This window comes from Asterias amurensis, chromosome 8, assembly GCF_032118995.1.
Source record: "Asterias amurensis chromosome 8, ASM3211899v1".
Lineage (NCBI taxonomy): Eukaryota > Metazoa > Echinodermata > Asteroidea > Forcipulatida > Asteriidae > Asterias > Asterias amurensis.
The window spans coordinates 23,965,516-23,990,129 of NC_092655.1; the positions used below are offsets into that span (position 1 = coordinate 23,965,516).

At 38.9% G+C, this 24,614-nt stretch overlaps 1 protein-coding gene and 1 long non-coding RNA gene across 4 annotated transcripts in view; one reads left to right on the forward strand and one right to left on the reverse strand.

The window, feature by feature from the left end:
* LOC139940922 (alpha-N-acetyl-neuraminyl-2,3-beta-galactosyl-1,3-N-acetyl-galactosaminide alpha-2,6-sialyltransferase-like) overlaps nt 1–24,614 on the forward strand; it is a 99,380-nt gene that overhangs the window by 70,878 nt on the left and 3,888 nt on the right. Inside the window, exons 5-9 of one of the 3 annotated variants that reach the window (XM_071937320.1) lie at nt 90–177; nt 18,444–18,506; nt 19,752–20,037; nt 20,169–20,465; nt 24,353–24,614. The exon at nt 24,353–24,614 is cut by the window's right edge and continues 151 nt beyond it. In XM_071937320.1, the coding sequence (XP_071793421.1) occupies nt 20,014–20,037; nt 20,169–20,465; nt 24,353–24,614 (583 nt within the window). In that variant the 5' untranslated portion in view covers nt 90–177; nt 18,444–18,506; nt 19,752–20,013. Of the gene's footprint in view, nt 1–89; nt 178–18,443; nt 18,507–19,536; nt 19,601–19,751; nt 20,038–20,168; nt 20,466–24,352 lie in introns of those variants that run through there. The other 2 variants (XM_071937322.1, XM_071937321.1) reach the window with 2 other exon arrangements.
* Nucleotides 11,422–14,614, reverse strand: LOC139941192 (uncharacterized). Its single transcript, XR_011786560.1, has 3 exons — nt 13,869–14,614; nt 12,920–13,048; nt 11,422–12,384 (listed from the first exon to the last, which is right to left on the reverse strand). It is a non-coding gene; the product is annotated as an uncharacterized lncRNA (long non-coding RNA).

Sequence of the window (24,614 nt, forward strand, 5' to 3'; positions counted from 1 at the left end):
GATGTTTAACTTTATCAGTACTGAGTAATCTCAAGTAATGCCGCCTTAAAGAGTTTTATACAATTTCCTTCTCACTTCCTTTTTTCCAGTCAGCACTCGCTGTCAATTTAACTAGTTGAATACAGATACTTGGTTGAGGCCCGAGACAGGGAGAGGATGCGATGAGACATGATCATGGTGAGTTCAATTTAAATTTTGTAACAGCTATCAATAATCGCAAGTTCAACCTCTCACAGGTCTTGAGAATGAACTATGGATAAATAGAAATAACCAACCACACTTGAAAACACAATATGCTAAATTTTTAGTCACTATATAGCCCCGGTATAGAAACACAGAGAGTTCTGAGATCTTGTCAAACTTGCTTCTTATGTAGCCCTGCAGCTATTTAGCTTGTGTGAAACTGCACTGAACTTCTTTCTGGTGGTGGGAAGACTTGATGTATGGTGTGAGTGAGGATCCGAGATTTGATTGAAGGATTCTGGGATTTGATTGGAAGGCGGTCGGTTCGATTTGCAGTACGTAAATCGGAGAAAATAAATTAGCTCTTTACTTGTGAACGTAGAGAAACGTGACGTCAACAAACTTTCATAATGTCTATGTAGTGGTGTTAAGAGTCACGTGTCTGCAACGTCATGGATGCTACACCCGGGTCATCCGGGTCATTCTGCTCATGAATATTGTAGTCTCGGTCGAAAATTGTAGGTATGGAAAAATATTATTCGGTGTTTTTGATAAGAGTTTACCAACCCATGTAACTTTTGCTAAAAGTGACATGAAGCATCAACAAGAATAAGCAGCAAGGCTTTGCTAAAATGACATGAAACTTTAGTAAAGAACGACAGAGATTGTCTCTATATTGAGGGTTCACTGCGGCTCGGTCGCGGCAGGAGGTAGACTTGATTCAAGTCTTAGATTGCGGTTATTCGTTTGCATCTCAGCCACGATAACGCCCCACATTATTAGCTATCACGCGCTCCGTCCTAACTCGCAATCTAAGGCTAAATGACGAAGAAAAATCACAAGAGGGCGCTGTTTGCAGCGGCTATCAGCAGGCAGGACGACTAAAAAGCCACGATCGAAGACTTGGAACCAAGTCTAGGCAGGAGGGGGAGGAGACACAACAACGCTGAAATCCGTAAAATACCGTATACGACCGGCCGGTCCTGCCGTACATCACAGGATTCGGTTCCAAGCGGCTGGCTTATTCGTGGCTAGTTTGTTAGTGTGCATAATTAGTTACAACAGGATTAGCTCCATATTGTGGGTGCCATGCGGCTCTATCGCGGCCGGGCGCAGTAGGGAAAACTGGAAATTACCGTACCATGAACCATGAAAATGGACCATATTGTGGCCAAGCATGCCTAGTAGTGGGTGTGTGTTATTTTGTTAGTTAGTGTGCATAATTAGTCACAACAGGATTGGCTCCATATTGTGGGTTCCACGCGTTTTGGCCGCGGCCGGAACGACCAACGGTCCAGCGTAGATGGGAAACGGGAAAATACCGTATCATGAACCATGAAAATGGACCATTATTGTGGCCATGTTTGTTAGGTAGTAAGTGTGCATAATTTAGTTTCAGCAGGATTGGCGCCATGCGGCTTCGCCGCGACCGGAACGACCAACGATCGAGCGTACGTAGTCACGGAAAACTGTAAAAATTCCGTACCATAAAAATGGACCATTTTTGTGTGGCCAAGCAAGCCGAGTAGTGTGTGTGTTGTTTTAGTATAGGATTGACTCCCATATTGTGGGTTCCATGGGGCTGCGCGGCCGGGAGCGACCAACGATCGATCGAGCGTAGTAGGGAAAACGGTGAAATACCGTACCATGAACCATGAATATGGACCAATATGTGTGGCCAAGCAAGCCTAGTTTACTAGGTGTGTTATTTTGTTAGTGTGCATAAAAATAATTAGTTACAACAGGATTGGCTCCATATTGTGGGTGCCATGCGGCTGTACCGCGGCCTGAACGACCAACGATCGAGCGTAGTAGGAAAAACGGGAAATTACTGTACCATGAACCACGGATACGGACTATTTCTTATGGCTAAGCCACGCATAGTTTGCGTACATGTTGTGCGAAAGAGATTTGTCCGAATTGTGTGTTCAATGCGGCCGGAGCGGCCCGGACAAACTGAACGAAACGAGGAACGGTAAATTACCGTACACGGACCATAAGTATGGAGAATTTCTTGTAGCCCATCGTACTTTGTTGTGTGCATGATACGTATTTTGTTAACGATAAAATACCGTATGAGTCCGAGTGCAACAGCAGTGGCGTAACTAGACATTTTCATTTGGTGGGGCAAGTGTGGGCAAAGATTAAATTTGCGGGGGCCAAAGAAGTGCAAGATTATTATTAAATGTGTTAACTGATATATAGTTGATACACACCAATGCAGTTCTAAAACAGTCTATAGTCAGCAGGTAACAAAAGATTGCGAAAACAACAAAATCTTAGAGAACATGTCATTTTGTATAAGATAAAACTTTTTGACTGTATAAAAGGATTAACTGTGGTCACCAAGTACCAATTTAGAGTTGTACACGGCATTCTCAAAATAAAATAGGCTCTGTGGGTGTGTAAATACCCAAAACATAACAATATTAGGCCAAGTAAAAATAGAAAAATAGAAATGTTTAGCGTCCCCGCCCGCTTCCTTTTTACAGGACACCTCTTTTTTTTCTGAAGTTTTTTGTATGCACATTTTTTTGTTTTTGTTTTGAAAAAGGGTTATTTTAAATGATCTCAGCAAAACAAAAACAATCTGAATGTCTTGTCTGAATGCCTTGACCAAACTGTTTCATGAATGTTTTGTGTATTTCAGCAGCAGAAAAAAAACCAGTTGATATTTGACATTCATGGCGGCCATCTTGAAATAAAAAATAAAAAGCCCCTCCTCCTTCCTTTTTTTGAGAAACCCAGACACTAAACATGTTTCTTTTTTTTACTCGACGGCCTTATTGTAACAAGTGTAAGCCATCAAAACAAAATACAGGATCGAAATTGTGGCTGTTTAATAATCACATTTTAGTTATGAAACGGATATTTAAAATAGGCCTACCTCTCAATTGCACCGCTTGCTTCAAAGGAGAAGAAATGGTCTAAGCAACCTTTTTCGCTGGCCATTTGTTTGCTGTAGTAAGTTTCTCTGTAGTGCATCTGACCATGGAGGTAGAAATTTCTACCTCCATGATCTGACTTTGTGTTTACGGAGCTATTAGTATTGGTCTGCGTTCAGACCACCACGTATTTAACAGAACTTTGTCACATCCTGCACTCTCTGTAACCGCAAAACCACAACAAACATTTACCGCCAATACGATCGCACGCGCGTTTCCACGCATTTTTCATGTTATAGTCCACATAGGGCCTACTGATATGAATAAAAGTTTTCCTTTTTACGACAGCATTTTATGCAGCCGTAAACGATTTATATATAAGGCCTATAAGGTATCTGGTTACGCCACTGTGCAACAGAGCTAGTTTTGTTTTGTTCCATCATCCATCATAGAGTAAAGGGGGACCATGCGGCTACACCGCGGCCGGAGCGACCAAACACAAACAGAGCGAAAGATTAGTAAAATAACGTACGAATATGGAGTATTTCTTGTAGCCCACCGTACGTATTATACGTACTGGCGGGATGCCGCGCTTCGTGCGGCACCCCGCTAGATGAGGAGGATTCTAGTATACAAATGTTGTAAAAGGTAATGTGGGGGCAAGGGAGGTATGCTTACAGGTAATAATCATTTCGTAGGATTGGATTAGAAATTGTATTTATAATCGGTATGGAAATTTGTCATTAATGTTGTATTTTGATAAAAATTAATTGTTGAGCGTGCACAACTTAGTTGTGAAACGTCGCGACGCGTCGCCTCCCCTCCTCACCTTCTCTCTTGCGTTCTCCAACTCAAGGAATTGATGTTCGTTTCTGGAATTGAGCTTTAATATTGGGGATGGGTATACTTGGCAATGATGGTACTTGGCATGATATGTAGGGTATTTCGTAATATTTTAGTTTTGATCGAGCGGGCCAACGCATTATCCGTAATGTGGATTATGTTTCGCCTTATTTACGCATAGTTTTAATTCAATCGGCTTTTGTCATTGTGTCAATTTTATCCACTGCACTGAGTATTTCCTAGCTCAGATGACTGTAAGGGTAATAATGCTTAGTCGACTAAAAATATAGCACGTACACTGCTCCAATGACACACTTATTTTATTGTGTTGAGCACATTTGGTATAATTCAGTTCCACGGATTTGAGTGGTCTAAGTCTGGTCTCCCCCCTCAACAATAGTCACCGCTGCTAATAGCACAGGAGAAATCCGACTAAAAAGGCTTGTATGAAAGTGGTACCCTCTTTTAAAACAAGCTCATAATCACAGCCAATAATAGCCGCGGAGTTTATCTGACTGAAAAGGAAGCTTCGAAGAAGTTCTGGTATACAGCAGATAAAAAAAAACCGCGCCAGTTGGTATGGACTTTAACGACAAAGTCAATTTCTGCAAATTAAATTGAAAATAAATATATTTAATGATTGGTTGCTATAACTGTTGAATGATTTTTGCTTTGTTTCCAATGACGTGTACACGATTTTAGAATCTAAGGCCCCATTCATCGTGATTTATTGAGCGTACGTCCAACGACGCATACAAAGTTGTCTGAGCACCAAATAAAGCGAGTTTTCGGAACATGCTGTGCAACATCTAATCTACCGTTTTTACCACCGCTTTTGGGAGTAACAGAGCGCCGGCCTCATTAATTTTTAGTTTATTGTCATATCAATTAATTATCATGTAGACTTTCTGGTCAACATCCGCCGGGGCACGCGCCCCACGTGACAAAGTCCCCTGATAAAACATCCAATTTTATAATATGTTATCATAATTATCTGTGGAACCATATACAAACTAAAGTAATAGAAACGGTAATTTTATGGGTCTTTAATAACTAATCCTACATTCTCTCACTTAATTCACTTTCAGAAAACATTTGCCTTGTTGTTTTAAGGGTTTGTAGGCCAGTTTGGTTAATTTTGTATGGAGAAATTCGTAAAAAGTACCCGATTCAGCTGCACATGAGGGCTCTTTCGATAACAAAACCCGGCGGCCGATTGCTCAACCCTCTAGTCCCTGCACCGCCCGAGTTTGCTGAAAACTAATACTTCAAGATTCTTGCAGTTAATTACTGGAATCGTAGTTCAAATTTTAAAAGATAGCCACAGCTTAATTTTTATGCACAATTTGAACCTTGATATTTGTATAAAAGTACAAGTTCGCATGAGAACAATACATGTCTCTCGTTAAACGGCTACGGTAATTTTTATGGCGAATATTTGTTTGTAGGATAAAATGGACACAATAGCTTTTCAAGGCTTTTATCTGACTCAATTATTATACTGATTAAATGCGAAGGCGTGAGTTTTCGACAATATTATCATGAATGATGAATAAATACAGTTTCCTTTGTGTTTACTATAATGAGCGTCTTGTTGGGGTAAGAGCTAAATTATTTCACCATCATTATCTTCATTAGGTTAATAATGACTATCGAGGATTCTTTTGACGTTCCTTTTTTTCTACAAACACAAGCTAGCAAGGTTTCCTCCTACCACTACAGTATATCGATAGGCGGCTAGGCGGTCCAGTGGCTAAATGGTTAATACAAAAAGGATTTGGCAAAATCTACATCCTGAGTCCTGACCAGGCTGCGTTCTAACAATTTTGTTGCTTCAGAACTTTGAATGGAATGTTCGTTCACAGCTTCAAACAGCCGTTGATGTTTCACAAAGTTCGTAACTATGAAAGCATACTATTCTTAAACGGTGATTTCATGTACTCTTTTGTAGGTTTAACTTGCAAAACCTATACAATGTATATGAAAAGAATCAGTAATGCATTCTATACTTTCTTTTTGAAAATGTTTCAACTTTTGCGTGTATACGTTCTGTGTGTGGGGGATGACGTATGGACTGTACCACTAATGGTGCAGAGTAAAATGGAACAAATAAAGTTTCACAACAATGGGTTGCTGATGTTTGATGCGTTTAAAAAATGCTGGAAAGTTGGGTAGGCCTACATGAGTGACTTAATTGTAATAAACACATATGTAACAGATGCATGTGTTAAAGCCTAATGTTTTTTATTTAACACGCGAAATTAAACCCCCCTGTACAAAATGGTATATACACAATGCCATTTACCCCTCTGCGAAACATCAATGAGTCACTCTGGAATGTTAATGGGAGTCCGAGGTTGCCACCCACTTCAAACTTAAAGAGGTGGCTCTGTGTGCAGCCTACAGCCCCCCCCCCCCCCCCCTTAGACCAACAGGTGGCCCATATCAAAACCAGACAACCACAGAGGTGACTCTGTGCGCAGCCTACGGCTTCCCCCTTCGACCAACAGGTGGCCCATATCAAAACCAGACAACCACACATGTAAGGAGATATCGCTCGTGACTCCAGCCAATCAGACAACCCGTAAGAGGGAGTTCGGTTCAGGGTTTTGTAGACTTGCAACCCGACGTCTGTAACGATACAGCCGTGTTGGATTCAACAAGGATGCCATGCCACTGGACCTTCTAATTTTCAATTCAAGATGGCGCGGGTTACGCTTTTAATAGTATAGATTAACTGACAAATTTTGTTGTGTGCATGGTGCACAATAAAGATTGACACTGAACCACGAATGTGAACTATATTTGTTGTTGCCGAGCCGAGGTGTGTAGCTGCTATGTGCAACAAAGAATACTTTCCATAAGTGGGTTCCATGCGGCTAGGCCGCGGCCGGAACGACCAACACACACAGAACGAAGAGTCTAACGGCAATGTACCGTACACTGAACCATGGATGTGGACTATTTGTTGTTGCTGAGCCGAGGTGTGTGTAGCTTCTTAAAGGGAAGGCACACGTTTGGTAATACTACTCAAAACAAATATTAACTTAAAAACTGACTTGGTAACGCGCATTGGAGAGCTGTTGATAGTATGAAACAATGTGAGAAACGGCTCCCTCTGAAGTACCATAGATTTCGAGAAAGAAGTCATTTTCTCAATAAAATAATAAAAGACTTCTAGCCAGAAGTATTTTATTAATAATAATAATGCATTTATATTGCGCCAAATATCTAGTGTACAAGACCCTATTCCGAGGCGCAGAACAAAAACAAGACATATACAACAAAAAAGAAATAATTATAGAATATTAACAATTAAAAATTGTACAATGAATAATCTACTGTCAAGACATGTAACGAGCTAAGTGTAAGAGGATTTAAATAAATGAGTTTTCAGCAAGTTTTTAAACAATGGAAGAGAACTACAGCACTTGATGTTATTAGGTAAAGCGTTCCAAAGTTTAGGAGCACAAGCGGAAAAGGCACGATCGCCATACGATGAGGAAGTTCTAGGAATAGTTAAAAGGGACTTAGCAGAAGAACGAAGAGTGCGAGAGGGGGCGTAAGGTACAAGAAGATTTGCAATGTAAGAAGGAGTTAAGCCGATCTGAGATTTAAATGCAATAAGTAAAATTGAATTGAATTCGTTGTCGAATGGGAAGCCAGTGAAGTTCCTGCAATATAGGTGTAATATGATCATGTTTTTTTAGATTGTGTTCAAACACGAGCGGCAGCATTTTGTAAAAGTTGTAGTTTGTGGAGCTGGTGTTCAGTAACTCAGTATAATAGTGAATTACCATTGTCAAGGCGAAAAGTGACCAAAGATCGGATGTAGTGCACACATTCGTCAACAAGAGTGTTTTTTTCTCTCATCATTTTCTCGCAACTTCGATGACCAATATTGAGCTCAAATTTTCACAGGTTTGTTTACCAAACGTGTACCTTCCCTATAAGAAGGGGCGACTAACACAAACAAGAACGAAAAGGACGAACGGTAAATTAGCGTACACACTGAACCATGAATATGGAGTATTAGTGTATACTTTGCGACAGACTGGGTTTTCTCCATACATTAGATGTTGTTGTTGTCGATGTGTGTTTGTTACCGTAGGGAAAGTCTGAAATAATGCAGGTATTATGTTTTGATTTTTAGTGATGTTAAACAGACATTAAAAAAAACTGATGTGCGACACCATAAATATACGGTCTAGAATACTTTATTATAAAATAACAGAGGTACATTGCTACTGAAATAGACCGCGAGAGCCGACAGATGTTGACGGCACCACGCCCAAGACCCGACTGCCCCGAATAATGGCACTAAATAAATAATTTACAGGGGTAAAGCGAACCCCATAACAAAACCAAATCATTTAATTGTATTGTCTTATTAGCCAGAGGCTATTTATAGTGGACAGAGGTGGTGCAGATATTTTATTTATTTATTTATTTCCTCAAATTGTAAAAAAATTGAGAAGATAAAAAGATTTATAAAAATTACATCAAAATAAAAAAATAATTTATACAGTATCTGTGCTGGTATGAACACAATGATCATGAACGTCAATACAATTGTCATGTACGTACATGTTCATGATCATGTAGGCCTACTACAAATCATGTATGCGTGCATGAAATTTCGGTACATCATGTAAATCGTGCGTGTACATGACAATCGTACGTAAATGATTTATTTGATCGTGAACTCTAAGGTAATTTCGTTTGTGCATCGACAGTTATTGCGTACATACACGATTAGAGCTGAATTGTTTTTCATTTGGCGCCAATACGTTTCCGTAAAAATATTAATATTGTCTGATTTATATGCAAACAAATTTAGGCCCAATGTTTCGACCCTAGAAAAAGTCTCAGTCGAAGGAAGGCTAATGGCAATTCAACATACACAAACAGTTACTGGTAAAACAAAAGCAGTCAAGGGGAAATAAATGATAGAGATAAAAGTGCACAGTATGGGAAGCAGGGGTGGAGGTAACAAAAAGGGGTTGGGGTCGAGGTTACAGGGAACACAACAGACAGACAGACAGACAGGGAAGGGGAGATGGGGAGAAAAGTAAGACACACGAGAATACAACAATGAGGAGGCAACGACAATAAGTTGTGAATCAGCGTCCTTTCTTGGATGTTCATAGACGCCTTAAAGTCACCTGGAAATAGATTTTTTTTTCTTTCAAACATAAGAGTATATGCTTACGAACAATAAAACAATTTTTTTAGTAATTGTTTGTCACGATTTATATGTTTATAAAATATATAAAGTTGTTTGGGGGGCTGACTCCGCCTACCCCTTTTGTGACGTCATTCAAGGCAGACTTTGCCTGCAATGCGTATAGTAAACACACGTGCAAAGTACATGTACGTCCAAGTCGTGAGTTGGTACATTTCAAAAAGTGTTTTTCTGCATTCAGCAGCAATACACCTGGTCGGCATTGCCGGAAAAAAATTTTTTTTTTGAAACGTACAAACTCTCGACTTGGTCCGTACATGTACTTTGCAATTGTGTTTTCTCTACGCATTACAGGCAAAGTCTGCCTCGATGAACGTCACGAACAGCGCCCTCTCGGGTTGGGGTGTACTCTTAAATTTGTAAATAACATAAGAACTGATTTTTTAAAACCTTAGTTAACTGTTTATTTACATTCAACTCATCAAAACACATATATTAGTGACAAAAGCTTTATTTTGAAAAAATACCACTTCCAGGTGACTTAAAAGACACTTCATCCGTATTCATGATGAACAATCTCTGTTACCTGTTGTTTGACTTTGTCCAAGTGGAGTTACGGTTTAGAGAGTAATGTTTTTCAACAATAAACATTGGATTGAAATAATTTGTTATTTGTTGAAGTAAACTACAATTGAATAAGAGTTGTTTTGGTTGAATCCTGTGTGCTGGCAATTTCCACTGGAGATTTGTCGTCGTGTCTTCCTAGCAACTAACATGCTCGTAAGGGGGGATGTATTAACATGCATCATTTCAAACGCTACTCTACTCTCACACTGTGGAGAATATGCTAGCGAATGTGCCTACGAACGGACATAATTATTAGACAATCACATCCGCCGTGTCTTCGTAATCGTTGATAACAAATTCGGAATTTTCTCAAGTTATTCCCCCTCCTTACGAAGATCGGTCAATTAAGAAAACGCTGAATTTCAGCGAATGTTGCGACGGCGGTTATTCGCTGTCAATTTCCGTAAGCAAGCAAGGAAGGGTAAAGCCAATGTTAACGTTTATGCATTGCGTACGTTGGTAAGCATCCGTTATATACTCGAAAGATACATGTGTAAGGAGATGGCCGACCGAGGAGGACGATTGAGGGGTGAGACCGAGATGAAAATTTTCACTATCCACCGCGAAATTCAAATGTTCATCTTCGCAAGAACATTCGCCACTCTGTGAGAGCAGTAATACGAAGCCCTTCCTAAATTTCAGCGAATGTTGTGAAGACGGTAGTTCGCCGTCGATTTTCGTAATCATCGGTAAGCCATTGGTAACGTTCCTAAAGTGTGCGTAAGATATTGGTAAGAAGAGATCGAGGGACGATCGGAAAATAAGTCACTATCCAATCAAAATTTTGGGCCGAACTCATCGCAAATTTCAAACATTTTATATTCGCAAGAATATTCGCCACAATGTTAGACTTGTGGTGACTTGTGGTTCTACGCGGTGAGATAGTCGATTGGTCACTGCTCTCGCGCGAACTGCTGCAACTCGCTTATCTCACCACGTGGGACCATAAACGACCTGTCCACAAGTCTACTAGCCTTGCTCAAGGCAGTCGAACTATTCACTCCGAAAAAAGACCGCCGCTGTATAAAAACCCACCCGTATTCACTGTGCGTTAAACCCACCCGTATTCACTGTGCGTAACATCGCACGACACGATGCCCCCATACACTATCCGCATGCGGTTAGTGGTGTACGAGTGCGATGACTTGTGTGAACAGTATTCGTGCGATGTGACAGTGTGTGTACGGGTGGTAAACCGTGGGATGATCATCAAAAAGGGCTCTAGTTTTCGAGTTTTGTGGTCTACCCTCTGCAACTACCTGAATTTTTCCCCAGATGTTCTTATGGTAGTCCTGAATAACATGTGAAAGTCGTCAAGGGCAAAACTTGCACAGTAATGAGTTATTTTAATTAGAAAATAATTATAGAAAAATAGCGCCCTCTATTGGTCAAAACTGGAGAACTATGCACAAACTCTATGGGCAAATCACCAAGTGCACAAACGAATGGGGAAAATATACTGGCTTATTTATTTTGCTTTCATTTACAGGTTTTCAGCTCTTTTCTCCCAGATTAATTAATTATTTAACATCCCTGGACATCAATCATTTCCCCAATTGAGTTATTTCAATTGTTTCAAATTAATGTCACTAACAAACTTTCTGGGCCTCATTTTGGTCATTTACTAAGTTTTCAGAGCTTAGACAGGCCTCAATTAAATTGTAATCGATTGAATGAATGAACTTGACAAAAAAAGGATATTGTTGACATTAAGATTTTTTTAATTTCTTCTCTTCATATCATGACACATTTCTAGTACAATACTCATTGTTATCATGATGAATTATGTTACTTTCTTGAAAAGGCCCTTTTAAATTCCCCCAAACAATTCAATTTAAAACAATAATAAATCCGTTTATGTGCCGTATAACCTATGCCTGGCGTATCCCCAAAAAGTCTTGACGTATTCTCACGTATCCACCTGTAACATACATAACTTCATTTTAAGTTAGTGATACGCTATCAATTCATTAGTCATACGCTTTGTATACGTTCAGTACGCTATGGATGCGATTCTGGGAAGTTGGGCACTCTTGAACTTTTAAAATGCTCGAACTAGTTTCTGTTGGCCTATACGCCGGCATACGTTAAGGCGATACACCATGGTGTGACAGGGCCGTTAACAATTTCAAAGATATAAAGATTTTACAAAATTGAATGAAAATAATATAAATCTAGTTCCCAAACTGTCTTTCTGGTACCACAGTAACTGATGGGTTAATTCAATTCTCAAATAAATTGTTCCACATTTATTTTAAGGTTTATATTTTGGTAAGCCAAAAGCTTACTTTTTACACATTGTACTTGTGCAGAATTCTCTTCTTGTTTTTTTCTACTTTTCTATTGAAAATGATGATTCAGACAACATTTTGTTTAAATTAGTTATCATCAGAATAAACATCCCCGTCCGAGTCCTTTGAAGCCACTCCACAACTGGCACAAAAGCATAGGTCTGTGCAGGGGAAACTGATTTGTTGACAGGAACATCTTCTGTGTGATTTTTTCCTTTACATACTTTCTTCTTCAATCTGCATGATACACTGTTCGGGGAGCATGTTCAGCTGAGGCGTTTCAGAATCACCAGTGTCAGAGCGTAGCAACCTTTTGATCGTGGTTCACCTTCAGTTGTCTCGTTGCTAATGGCATCACTATTCTCGCGTTCTGCAAGCGAATTATAAAAGCATACTCGATGACTGAACAGACAGTACACAAAATAAAAACAATTTGTAGGAAAAGCAAACATGTACAGTTTTGGTGAAGGTAGATCAACTCATTGTTCCTTAATTGTAGTACACATCCAATCCAAAGTTTATTTAGGCAGTATGAATTTCTCATATCCAAGTGGCATGCCCTTATACCCTAGTCAACTTGTGCCCAACTACTAAAGGTCAATCCATACAAAACGTATGATAAAGAGCACTGGAAAGCTTTTGATATAAAGAGGACATTTTTACCCAATACTTTGAACTTTTCATTATCTTGTAGCAAATTCTTGCAAAAATTTACACAGATTTTATATATAGATTTTTTTATTTAATAGGGATACTGGTCCTGTTCACAAATACCAACAGTTAACCATATATTCATTTGAGTTTTTTCTCTCGTTTTCCTGAAAACAAAAGAAAAAAAGGTTAGAAGGTTACGCACAGTATTTCTTCTGGTGGACGAGAGTAATGAACAAGTTATTTTTTTTTACCTTCAATTTTTGTTCTTCTTTAGCTTTCTCAGATTAGTTTCTGCCTTTCTTTGTTTCTCCTACTACCTGCACGCTTCACTGTCAGCGAAAAGTGTTGATATACCACTAACCCAGAGCGGACATGTCATACTGAAAAGAAAAGAAATACAAATAAATGAGGGATAACTTTCCGTATGGCGCCACCACTTTTTCACTCATTTTTAGAAAAAGGGATATATCAATCAGGTAAATTAGATACTATATTATTTTATTTCGAATGAAAAAGTGGTGGCGCCATACGGAAACTTTTCCTAAATGAGGCCCTAGTTTACTCATCTTATTTGAAAACAAAATTAGGCTTGTTCCCCTTAGTTTAAATACAACATTTTAATTTTAATACCACATCTCAAAGAAATCTGGTTGTTTGCCTCTAGAATTTTAAGAATAAAGATGGGGATGTTATTTATTATTATTCAAGCATACTTCATCACGTGATTAGTATGGGGGTCTTGGGGTACGTGTATGTACCCTTGCCCTTCCTCCACTTCAGTGTTTTTAGTAAGTAAGGGCCAATTTAATTTTTCCTGAATCGTGTACATTTTTAATCGGCCTAGTGCATTGAATATTTAATGTTTTTTGATTTTTCATACTGTAGTCTGTACATGTAATTGTAATTACTAATTGTAACAGTGCATGTATGAATATGATGTATGTTTTTTGTTATTAATTCAAGTATTAAGTAAATAACTAAAACCGATGTGTGTCATCATCATGATTCATCACCAAAATGTGTATCCTCATCATGTGATCGTGACTCTGATTTCGTTTCATATATTTGAGAGATCGGAGCATTTCATTTTGTTTAACTTCATGACTTGACAAAAAAAAAAAAAAAAAAAAAAAAAATGATTAACTGCTTTGCTTCGAATTGAAGCACAACTTATTCTGGAAAGAAATGTTGCCTAAATACCTTCAACTTCCACCAGTACATCCACGGTACTCCAACCAGCAGCTGCCGCTGTGCTTTCTGGTGAAATTGGATCGGAAGGTCTTGTCTTTTGTAGGTCGCTGTCATGTCATCATCCATGGCGTCCAAGCATACACATTTTCACATGTCATGATGATCATGATGTTTTTCCTAACCACTGCTGGGCCAACGAACTCCTGCCAGCGATAACTATTTTCCCGAACTAGCTCGGATTAAATTTATGTTGTTTTCATGTAACATAAAACGAGCCGATCTTCGCAACTTTCTTCCCTTCACACAGGACGAAGTTTCCTGAGAAGCGTAGACGACATCTTTCTGAAATCCTTCTCGAAACCACGGCTTCGGCTCCGCATGCTAGCTTGGCCCCGCGGTTGTTTTGGCAATTGTGCGTACTTTGCGTACGCGCTCAGTCAGGGCTTCAGACGAGATAAGGGAACCTGAAGCTGAATCCAACGCAGGCGCCGTCGTTTCGAAAAGGGCCACAAAACCACAGGACTTCGAAACAAGCTCTTTCATTGGTCCACACATCCGCATGCATGTCATATGCGCTATGATTGGCCGAGCTTATAAGTCATCTATTTTTTTGTTGCACGTTCAGCCATTTATTCTCGCTGTATTATTGTGCTTCATTTCGCGAATAAATCCATACTGTGCAAGTTTTGTGCTTGACGACTTTTTTTGGGTGGTAAGTTGAATTTTCTTCAAATTTTTAGACCAAATGTAAGTAGTTGTGTAGGGTAGAGCACTGAAAAGCAGAATTTGGAGCATCATCCCACGGTCTATGGGTCATTCGGTGTGATCGCACACACCATGCACAGGGTATACGGCGGGTGGGTTTACAGCTGCGTCTTTTCGGCAGTGGCGTAACTAGACATTTTCATTTGGTGGGGCAAGTGGGGGCAAAGATTAAATTTGGGGGGGCTAAAGAAGTGCAAGATTAGTATTAAATATGTTAACTGATATATAGTTGATACACACCAATGCAGTTCTAAAACAGTCTATAGTCAGCATGTAACAAAAGATTGCGAAAACAACAAAATCTTAGAGAACATGTCATTTTGTATAAGATAAAACTTTTTGACTGTATAAAAGGATTAAATTACCAACTGTGGTCAACAAGTACCAATTTAGAGTTGTACACGGTATTCTCAACTAGGCTTTGTGGGTGTGTAAATACCCAAAACATAATAATATTAGGCCAAATAAAAATAGAAAAATAGAAATGTTTAGCGTCCCCGCCCGCTTCCTTTTTACAGGACACCTCTTTTTTTTCTGAAGTTTTTTTATGCACATTTTTTTTTCTTTTTTTTTTTGAAAAAGGGTTATTTTAAATGATCTCAGCAAAAAAAAAAAAAATCTGAATGTCTTGTCTGAATACCTTGACTAAATTGTTTCATTAATGTTTTGTGTATTTCAGCAGCAGAAAAAAACCAGTTGATATTTGACATTCATGGCGACCACCTTGAAATAAAAAATAAAAAGCCCCTCCTCCTTCCTTATTTTTGAGAAACCCAGACACTAAACATGTTTCTTTTTTTACTCGGCCTTATTGTAACAAGTGTAAGCCAAAAATACAGGATCGAAATTGTGGGTGTTCTTATCACATTTTAGTTACGAAACGGATATTTAAAAATAATAGGCCTACCTCTCAATTGCACCGCTTGCTTCAAAGGAGAAGAAATGGTCTAAGCAACCTTTTTCGCTGGCCATTTTTGTGCTGTAGTAAATTTCTCTGTAGTGCATCTGACCATGGAGGTAGAAATTTCTACCTCCATGATCTGACGGTAGAAATTTCTACCTCCATGATCTGACTTTGTGTTTACGGAGCTATTGGTCTGCGTTCAGACCACCACGTATTTAACAGAACTTTGTTACATCCTGCACTCTCTGTAACCGCAAAACCACAACAAACATTTACCGCCAATACGATCGCGCGCGCGTTTCCACGCATTTTTCATGTTATAGTCCACATAGGGCCTACTGATAATGAATAAAAGTTTTCCGTTTTACGGCAGCATTTTATGCAGCCTTAAACGATTTATATATAAGGCCTATAAGAATATACTTATCTCTGATTTCATATGGGGGGCAAGATGGGGGGCAAGGGTTCCGAGCGGGGGGGGGGGGGGGGGGCGCCGGCCCCCCCTGCCCCCCCTCTGGTTACGCCACTGCTTTTCGGAGCGAATAATGCGACTGCCTTGAGCAAGGCTACAAGTCTACCACCATGTGAGAGTAGCATCAAGGTACTGGACACGTCTGTTAATTACTCAAAACATAAATATTAATGTAAAAACTTACTTGGTAACGAGCAACGGAGAGATGTTGATAGTGTAAAACATTTTGAGAAACGATTCCTTTTGAAGTGAAGTAGTTTTTGAGAAACAGGTAATTTCTCAAAATAATATTTGAATATGAGAAAGCCTGAAGCCTTTCTCATGCAATTGAAAGCACACCAATTTGTGCAACAAGGGTGTTTTTTCGTTCATTATTCTCTTGCAACTTGAATTTTTATTATTTAACAGAAATACTTTTGTTTTTTTAAGAACTGGTTTTTTATAGACGGCTTAAAATGCTGGGTGATGGTGGTGGTGGTGGTGGTGGGGGGGTTCACACTCAGGTGTGCATACTGGCAGCAGCTGTTTGACAGGTCGAGCCAATTAATTGCAATTACATGTATTGATTAATACTTAACAGATTGATCATTTCTCATATTGCCCATATGTTGGCAATTCTTCCTCGATTTGCTATTGATGTTTATGAACACCGAAATGGACCATTAATAATTGAGAGTTATATTGATTGTGATTCCAAAAATTAGACTAAAATTAGACTGTTAGCTATTATGGAATGACTTGAAAAACACCCCAAATCAGCTGTTGAATATATTGAACATGTGGTCTAAGCATGGTTCACCGTAGCCCTGGCGGCCTTACACTTTCGTTTTGTACTGCAGTTCCTGTGTACAGAGAAAGAGTCATATATATAGGTTCACCGATACAAACTAAAAACAACATTTACAATGTGATGGTCAAAACATACACCTATACGTTGCAATCAATCTGAAATATTTACTCATTATGTTCACAACTTTTTATTATGAACAAATTATACATTCTATTTTTTATTTTTATTTTGTTAAATTTTTGTTAGGCTACATTGTAACGGTCGTAAGCACACGCTGTAGTTAAAATGTTGAAACAACGTATGCTGTAAACGTTTATTAATGGATTGAATTGAACTTGGATAATTGCTCCAAACCATTCTATTGAATAATAACTTCAAACCCTCTAGAAGAGAACAAAATGCATGGACAAAACTTGCGGATTTGTGATGAATGGGTGGAAAGAATAAGCTGCTCGGACTACTATGTCTGAGCAGCTAGTTAAATAAAGAATAAAAAACAAAATCCACCGGTTAAACCCACAATGTGTGCAAATTTAGCTAGATACGTATCATCCTTAAATAATAATAAGATAAGATAAGATAAGATAAGAACTTTAAGAAGAAACATAGAAGTGTTTTCTATAGAAGTGATTTCTATAAGATTTGTATAGTTTAAAAAATATTGATAGCTAAGGGAATAATAACGTAAACATACAGGTTGGTTTAGGCCTTCGTGTACCATTATAGAGTAGCATGGGTTGAAGGCCTGATTTACTTTTTGTAATTACTCAGTAAAATAATGACCATATATTATTATAGGACCTAAAAACTTAGGCCTATTTGGTAAAGAGTACTGGTTGATATTCTTAAAACATTGTTAGAAACGACCTCAGTTGAAGTAATCTAGTTTTAGAGAAAGATGTAATTTTCAGCCACAAATTTGAATCTGTGAAAAGCCTTCAAGCTTTGTGCCTTTTTCGGGAAACTGAAAACACACAATTCTCAGCTATTATAAGGGTATTTGACCATTATGAACTCAAATGTTCACATGGTTTTTTTTCATGTTATGCTTTATGTTGGGATGCACCAAGTGAGAATACTGTCTTGGACAATTTCTAAAATTAAACACAGTCTTTAAAGGGAAGGGGTGACGTCATTCGTTGTTACACATTATACCAGAGTGACATTTTTAATATTCCTTTAAAAATATAGTAACATGAAATGCGCATGAACTGTTCCTTTAAAGCCGAACCCGCAATATGAATGTTATTTGAAACAATGTGCATTTTGACTTTTAGGTCGCACTATCTGTCAGCCCTGCTCGCCATTGTGCGATGGATCGGTCAAATTGGCTCAGTATTTGGATTCCAATTGATTGGATTCGAATAACAATAGGCGTGTTCATATACAATATAACACCATCAAACAAAGCCTTTTACTTGATCACAAAGATCATCCGGTATATTACGCGTTGCTAATTAGTTTATTATTGCTTCTACTGATGCATATCATCAACATGGAATGGCCTATTGACAAAACTCATCATTGTTATCATTCATCCGTTAATTCGTTACATTCACAAGTTGTAGACCCTAGCTTATGAAAAGACCAAATGAGATGATCGGAGATGACTACCGTATGTAAAGAAAAGTCATAATATTATCTTCAATTCAGCTGTCGCCATCAATTACAGCAATGTAGACTGCACTGTTTCTGGAGTTAACGCCCACTGTGTATGTAAGTATAATGTGCCTTTTATAATAGACAATGTGGCGCCACACTTGCATAATTATAATAATTTTAAAACTTTCAAATTTACTCGTAAAATGACGAGGTAAGCCTCATAGATGTAAGTTGTGTTTGGTGCAATGGAGTTAACACGCTCCACAGTGTTGAAGCGATTCGGTTTAACCACAATCCCTTATAATAGCATTTCTGAGAAATTGGTGGAAATATCGGTTTGCATTTTGTGGTTTGGGCAGACAGGTTTACCCAAACCCAAGAGTGTGCTAGTATTGTGTCTACCATATCTAAAAATGGCTAATTAAACTGAGACTCATTTGAAATCAGATGCTTTGATTAAATTAGATTAAAGTGGGTTGTTCATTGCAAGAGGGCTTATCGCTATGTCAACTGGTGTATTTCTCATTCTCATTCACGTATTGAACACGCTTGGTGTTTGTTGTGTTACGGACATGTCCGTTCAGATTGACGGTATGTTCTCTTCTTTATCCGTTCGGTGTTTAGAAAGGGTTCAACAAACCTCACTATGGTTCGTTTTATTTTATTTTATTAGTTGTCATAACAAAAATATAATACCTATAAGATGTACGAACAATAGAAGTGTACAATTTTACCTTGCACACCAAACGGGTATAACTCAATTGAATTTTAAGTAAAAATGGTTTATTGGTAAAAACGTCATAACAGCCAGAGGCCGAATTAAGGAAAAAATACAGAAAATAATGTTTACAAATTAATACATTTTTATAAAAATATTTACAAATGTATATTTATAATAATAATAAAAAAATAAAAATAAAAAGTAGGCCTGCATGACGTCATTAGAAGTAGAGATAAGCAATAATTGGACACACCCAGATATTCTATATATTTTGATATTGAAATGATTGTTGAACCGAGATTAATCAATATTAGTGTTTACATAGTGATGCTTCTAAAAGGAAATCCGTGTCAAAGATCGTTGGACTTCGACCTGCTTTATAATAATACTTCTTATAATAATTCTCTATTGGTAGTGCCAATGCTGATTGCCAATTTCAAACGTCTATTTTACTATTACACGGACAGTACTGACAGATCATTATTCCGTAAGGTTTTGTTTTTTCTTTTTGATTTTGAGTCTTTTATTGAAAGAAATATCTTGTGTTTAAATCTGATTTTGAGTTTAGAGTCAGGGATGTTGGAGAGCTATACACATCCGTGATGGTGAGATAATATTATGTTATAATGTCGTTACAGTGTCACTACAGCGTGTATAACCAAATCGGTCAGACAGTCGCTACAGCGTGTATAACCAACTCGACACTGTCACTACAGCGTGTATAACCAACTCGACACTGTCACTACAGCGTGTATAACCAACTCGACACTGTCACTACAGCGTGTATAACCAACTCGACACTGTCAATATAGCGTTTATAACCAACTCTGCCAGAGACTGTTCTTAAATTCGGCTCGGTGTATAACTAGGCGAGGAACCAACTCAATTAGAGCATTCACTATGGCAAGCTCAACCAAACATGCAGTGAGTATTATATTGCACTTCATTGTTGTACATTACCTTTTAAATTATCAAGCATTGAACGACATGGGGTCGGCAGTACTAATACTTTTGTATAATAACTTTCTTTTCTTTTCCAACATATTAATTAACAGAAAATGAAAGCATACGTTGCAATTGTCGGCTTGTACGTTGTACTAAGTGTAGTTGCCATGCTATGTTTCGACGAACTATCCAGTTGGATGCCAGTTGTTATTTCAGTTCGTAATCATTGCGATTCGGATGACATCAGATGCAAGCCTTCCAGTAACTTTCAAGACTTAGTCATAAACTTAACAACTCCATCCGTAGAGGGAGGCTCTACAACTTTAAGACCAGTTGAAGCAAGAAGAAAAGCAAGATTAGCAGAATGGATTGGACCCCAGGGTTACAGGACGTACAAATCAAACAAGGTAAGACTTCATCGTTCATTGAACAATTGCAAAGATACTCATGCAAGATATTAATAACTCGGAATAACGGATTTGACAAATTATGTGACATCTCAGGAAAACGGGTTCCGTGTTATCACATATCGGAAAATCGGATTTCAAAGATACTCTACCTCAAAAATAGGGAATGCAAACAATTAATATAACAACTTGGAAATACAGAATTCAAAGGTTTGACACGGGATTCCGTGTTATTACATCTCGGAATCTCGTTTATCAAAAAAAGATACTCTGTAACGAAAACACGGTATGCAAAGATAGCACAGCTCGGAACTACAGAATTCAAAGGTGTGATATCTCGGAAAGACGAGATTCCGAGTTATCACAAAGTAACATAAAGTCCCCTGTCTTGAGAAAAGTGCGCGTTGTGAGATACCAATTTAAGACTGTTAATAATTTAATCTGTGAAATTATACATGTCAGGGAAGTAGATGTTTAACTCATACATCGGGACAAATTTTGTCCACAATGTGTTTAATTAACGAGTAATTAATATTGTTTAAAGTGTATCCGATTGTATAAATAAATACAGGCATCATCTTAATTTTTGTTTTCTGTAGCAAGCAAACCTTTTAAACTACTGATTTTATTTCAAAAGGTAATAATTATAAATGGCTGTTAGCAAACTGCTTCCAACTAAAACTACATGGTGTACGTGCAGAATAATTGTTATGACCTCACGTTTTGAACTCACTAGCTACGTGAGAAGAACTGAGATAATAATTCGTGCATTCAACTCAAAAGGATACACGTTTTCTGTTGCCAAAATATTCGCTGAACCATAAAATCTATGTACAAACAACATATTCACAAGAAAATATAAATATGGAAGGTAACACACAGCACACAGTGAAACCGAGTTTTAGTGAGAATAATGTCAATCTGTGAACATTGTGTTTTGTGTTACAAAAAAGACCCAAACTAGAGGCCGCGGTCATATTATAACAGCAAGGATTTGCTTTATTGTAGGCAAGGGTCGGATGTGGTGTTTGAACTTGTAGAATGCAGAGGAGTATAATGGGGCTAATTTTTAAAGAACAACACATGGGAGAGGTGGGCATGGGCAAACAATGTTTGAACTGTAAATCAGCATAAAGAGACAAAAACCTTCTCTCTTTTTTAAAGAACCTTACAGAATTGGTTTTTACTCACAAACATTAGCTGTCAGTGTAAGCACTTCCTGTAATTCACCATTTAAAGGCAGTGGCTACATTGGTATGTACTAAAAAATTATTAGCATAAAACCCAACTTGGTAACGTACCAGTGAGAGGATGATAGTATAAAACATTGTGAGAAACGGCTCCCTCTGAAGTGAAGTAGAAAGTTTTCGAGAAAGAAGTAATTTTCCACGAATTTGATTTCGAGACCTCAGACTTAGAATTAATTGAGGTCTCGAAATCAAGCATCTAAAAGCACACAACTTCGTTTGGCAAGGGTGTTCCTGGGGTGTGAATTTTTACTTCGTTTGGCAAGGGTGTTCCTGGGGTGTGAATTTTTCACAGGTTGGTAATTTTATGCATATATGTTGAGATACACCAAGTGAGAAGACTGGTCTTTGACAATTACCAATAGTGTCTAGTGTCGTTAAACACAAACTGAAAACAAAATCAGTTTGGGGGCCTACATAAAATGCTTAGACCGCAAAATCCAATTCTGTGGTGACGTTTTCATTTTTGTGACTTGCCCTTAAACAAAGACGCCGTTATAAAAAATCAATGTTCGAGATATTTGGGGTAGTGATACATTTCAGACGGCATGACGTCAATTATTTGAGTCCGTTGTCATGGGGAAATTTTCCCATGGAGATTCTACATGGGCTGAAGGAGGATGATTCAACAGAGGGCGCTATCAGAAGAAGTCTGTACACAGTTCGCCACTATGTGACCGTTGTTGGGTGGGGGGGATCTCAAGCACTCTTCGTGCAGTAACAAGGTCAACTAAAAAAAAAAATTGTTAATCGTTTAGAGAAATTATTTTTCGGTGAAAATCTTTTATTTAACGAGGTTTAAAGGCACTGGACGGATACCACTCAAAATAGTTGTAGCATAAAAACTTACTTGGTAACGAGTATTGGAGAGCTGTTGATAGTATAAAACATTGTGACAAAACCGCTCCCTCTGAAGTATCGTAGTTTTTGAGAAAGAGGTAATTTCTTTCACTGGCCATTCTTTGATAAGTAACGTTTACTCTTTGAACCTTCATCTTGTAAATACATGTATTGTTTTTGTGATGTATTTTGTAAGTTTAAGTTTTGTTTTTTAATGAATCCAATCATAATGTGGTTGCAAATAAATGAACCTTACCTTACCTCACCTTACCTCACCTCACCTCACCTCACCTCACCTCACCTCACCTCACCTCACCTCACCTCACCTCACCTCACCTCACCTCACCTCACCTCACCTCACCTCACCTCACCTCACCTCACCTCACCTCACCTCACCTCACCTCACCTCACCTCACCTCACCTCACCTCACCTCACCTCACCTCACCTCACCTCACCTCACCTCACCTCACCTCACCTCACCTCACCTCACCTCACCTCACCTCACCTCACCTCACCTCACCTCACCTCACCTCACCTCACCTCACCTCACCTCACCTCACCTCACCTCACCTCACCTCACCTCACCTCACCTCACCTCACCTCACCTCACCTCACCTCACCTCACCTCACCTCACCTCACCTCACCTCACCTCACCTCACCTCACCTCACCTCACCTCACCTCACCTCACCTCACCTCACCTCACCTCACCTCACCTCACCTCACCTCACCTCACCTCACCTCACCTCACCTCACCTCACCTCACCTCACCTCACCTCACCTCACCTCACCTCACCTCACCTCACCTCACCTCACCTCACCTCACCTCACCTCACCTCACCTCACCTCACCTCACCTCACCTCACCTCACCTCACCTCACCTCACCTCACCTCACCTCACCTCACCTCACCTCACCTCACCTCACCTCACCTCACCTCACCTCACCTCACCTCACCTCACCTCACCTCACCTCACCTCACCTCACCTCACCTCACCTCACCTCACCTCACCTCACCTCACCTCACCTCACCTCACCTCACCTCACCTCACCTCACCTCACCTTACCTTACCTTAAAAATATTTGAATATGATTTCGAGACATCAGAATTTGAATTTGAGGTCCCGAAATCAAGCATCCCGAAATAAAGCATCTCGAAATCAAGCATCCCGAAATCAAGCATCCCGAAATCAAGCATCCCGAAATCAAGCATCCCGAAATCAAGCATCCCGAAATCAAGCATCCCGAAATCAAGCATCCCGAAATCAAGCATCCCGAAATCAAGCATCCCGAAATCAAGCATCCCGAAATCAAGCATCCCGAAATCAAGCATCCCGAAATCAAGCATCCCGAAATCAAGCGCACAACTTCGTGTGACAAGTTCTTCAAAATTAATATTCTCTTGCAACTTCAACGACCATTTGAGCTCAATTTTTTACAGGTCAGTTATTTTTTGCATGTGAAGATACACCAAATGAGGGTATTTGACAATTTACCAATAGTTTCTGGTGTCTTTGATCCAGAAAGTTGTATTCATTCTTCATGTGATATTATGTGCAATAATGCACTTTGAATTCAAGAGGAGTTTTATATCAAAATATAAAGTCACCATTCGGTTATTATAGCCATTTTGAACTGATTGATTATTGTTGACATTATCCCACTTCCACCAAATGACAGTTTATTTTGATCTCACTAAAGGCAGCTCCTTATATCGACCTTTTGTTGATGGATGCGGAAAACACTCAATCTCAATCCATGCTGGATATTGTGTATTAATTGATCTTTGTTTATTCAACAGACACCTCGCCAGTGTAACTCCTGTTCAATAGTTAACAGCGCTGGTCGACTACTAGGGTCAAAGGTCGGACACGTCATAGACAAAGCAGATTGCGTCATTCGCATGAATACCGCCCCAACCCACAAGTACGAGGCCGATGTTGGCTCTAGGACTACATTTCGGGTCATAGGTCATAGAAACTTACCGAGCATGCTGAAAAAGGTCAAAGACAGAAGTAAATATCTTGATAACGTAGCGACCAGATCTGACCTAGTAATCGTGT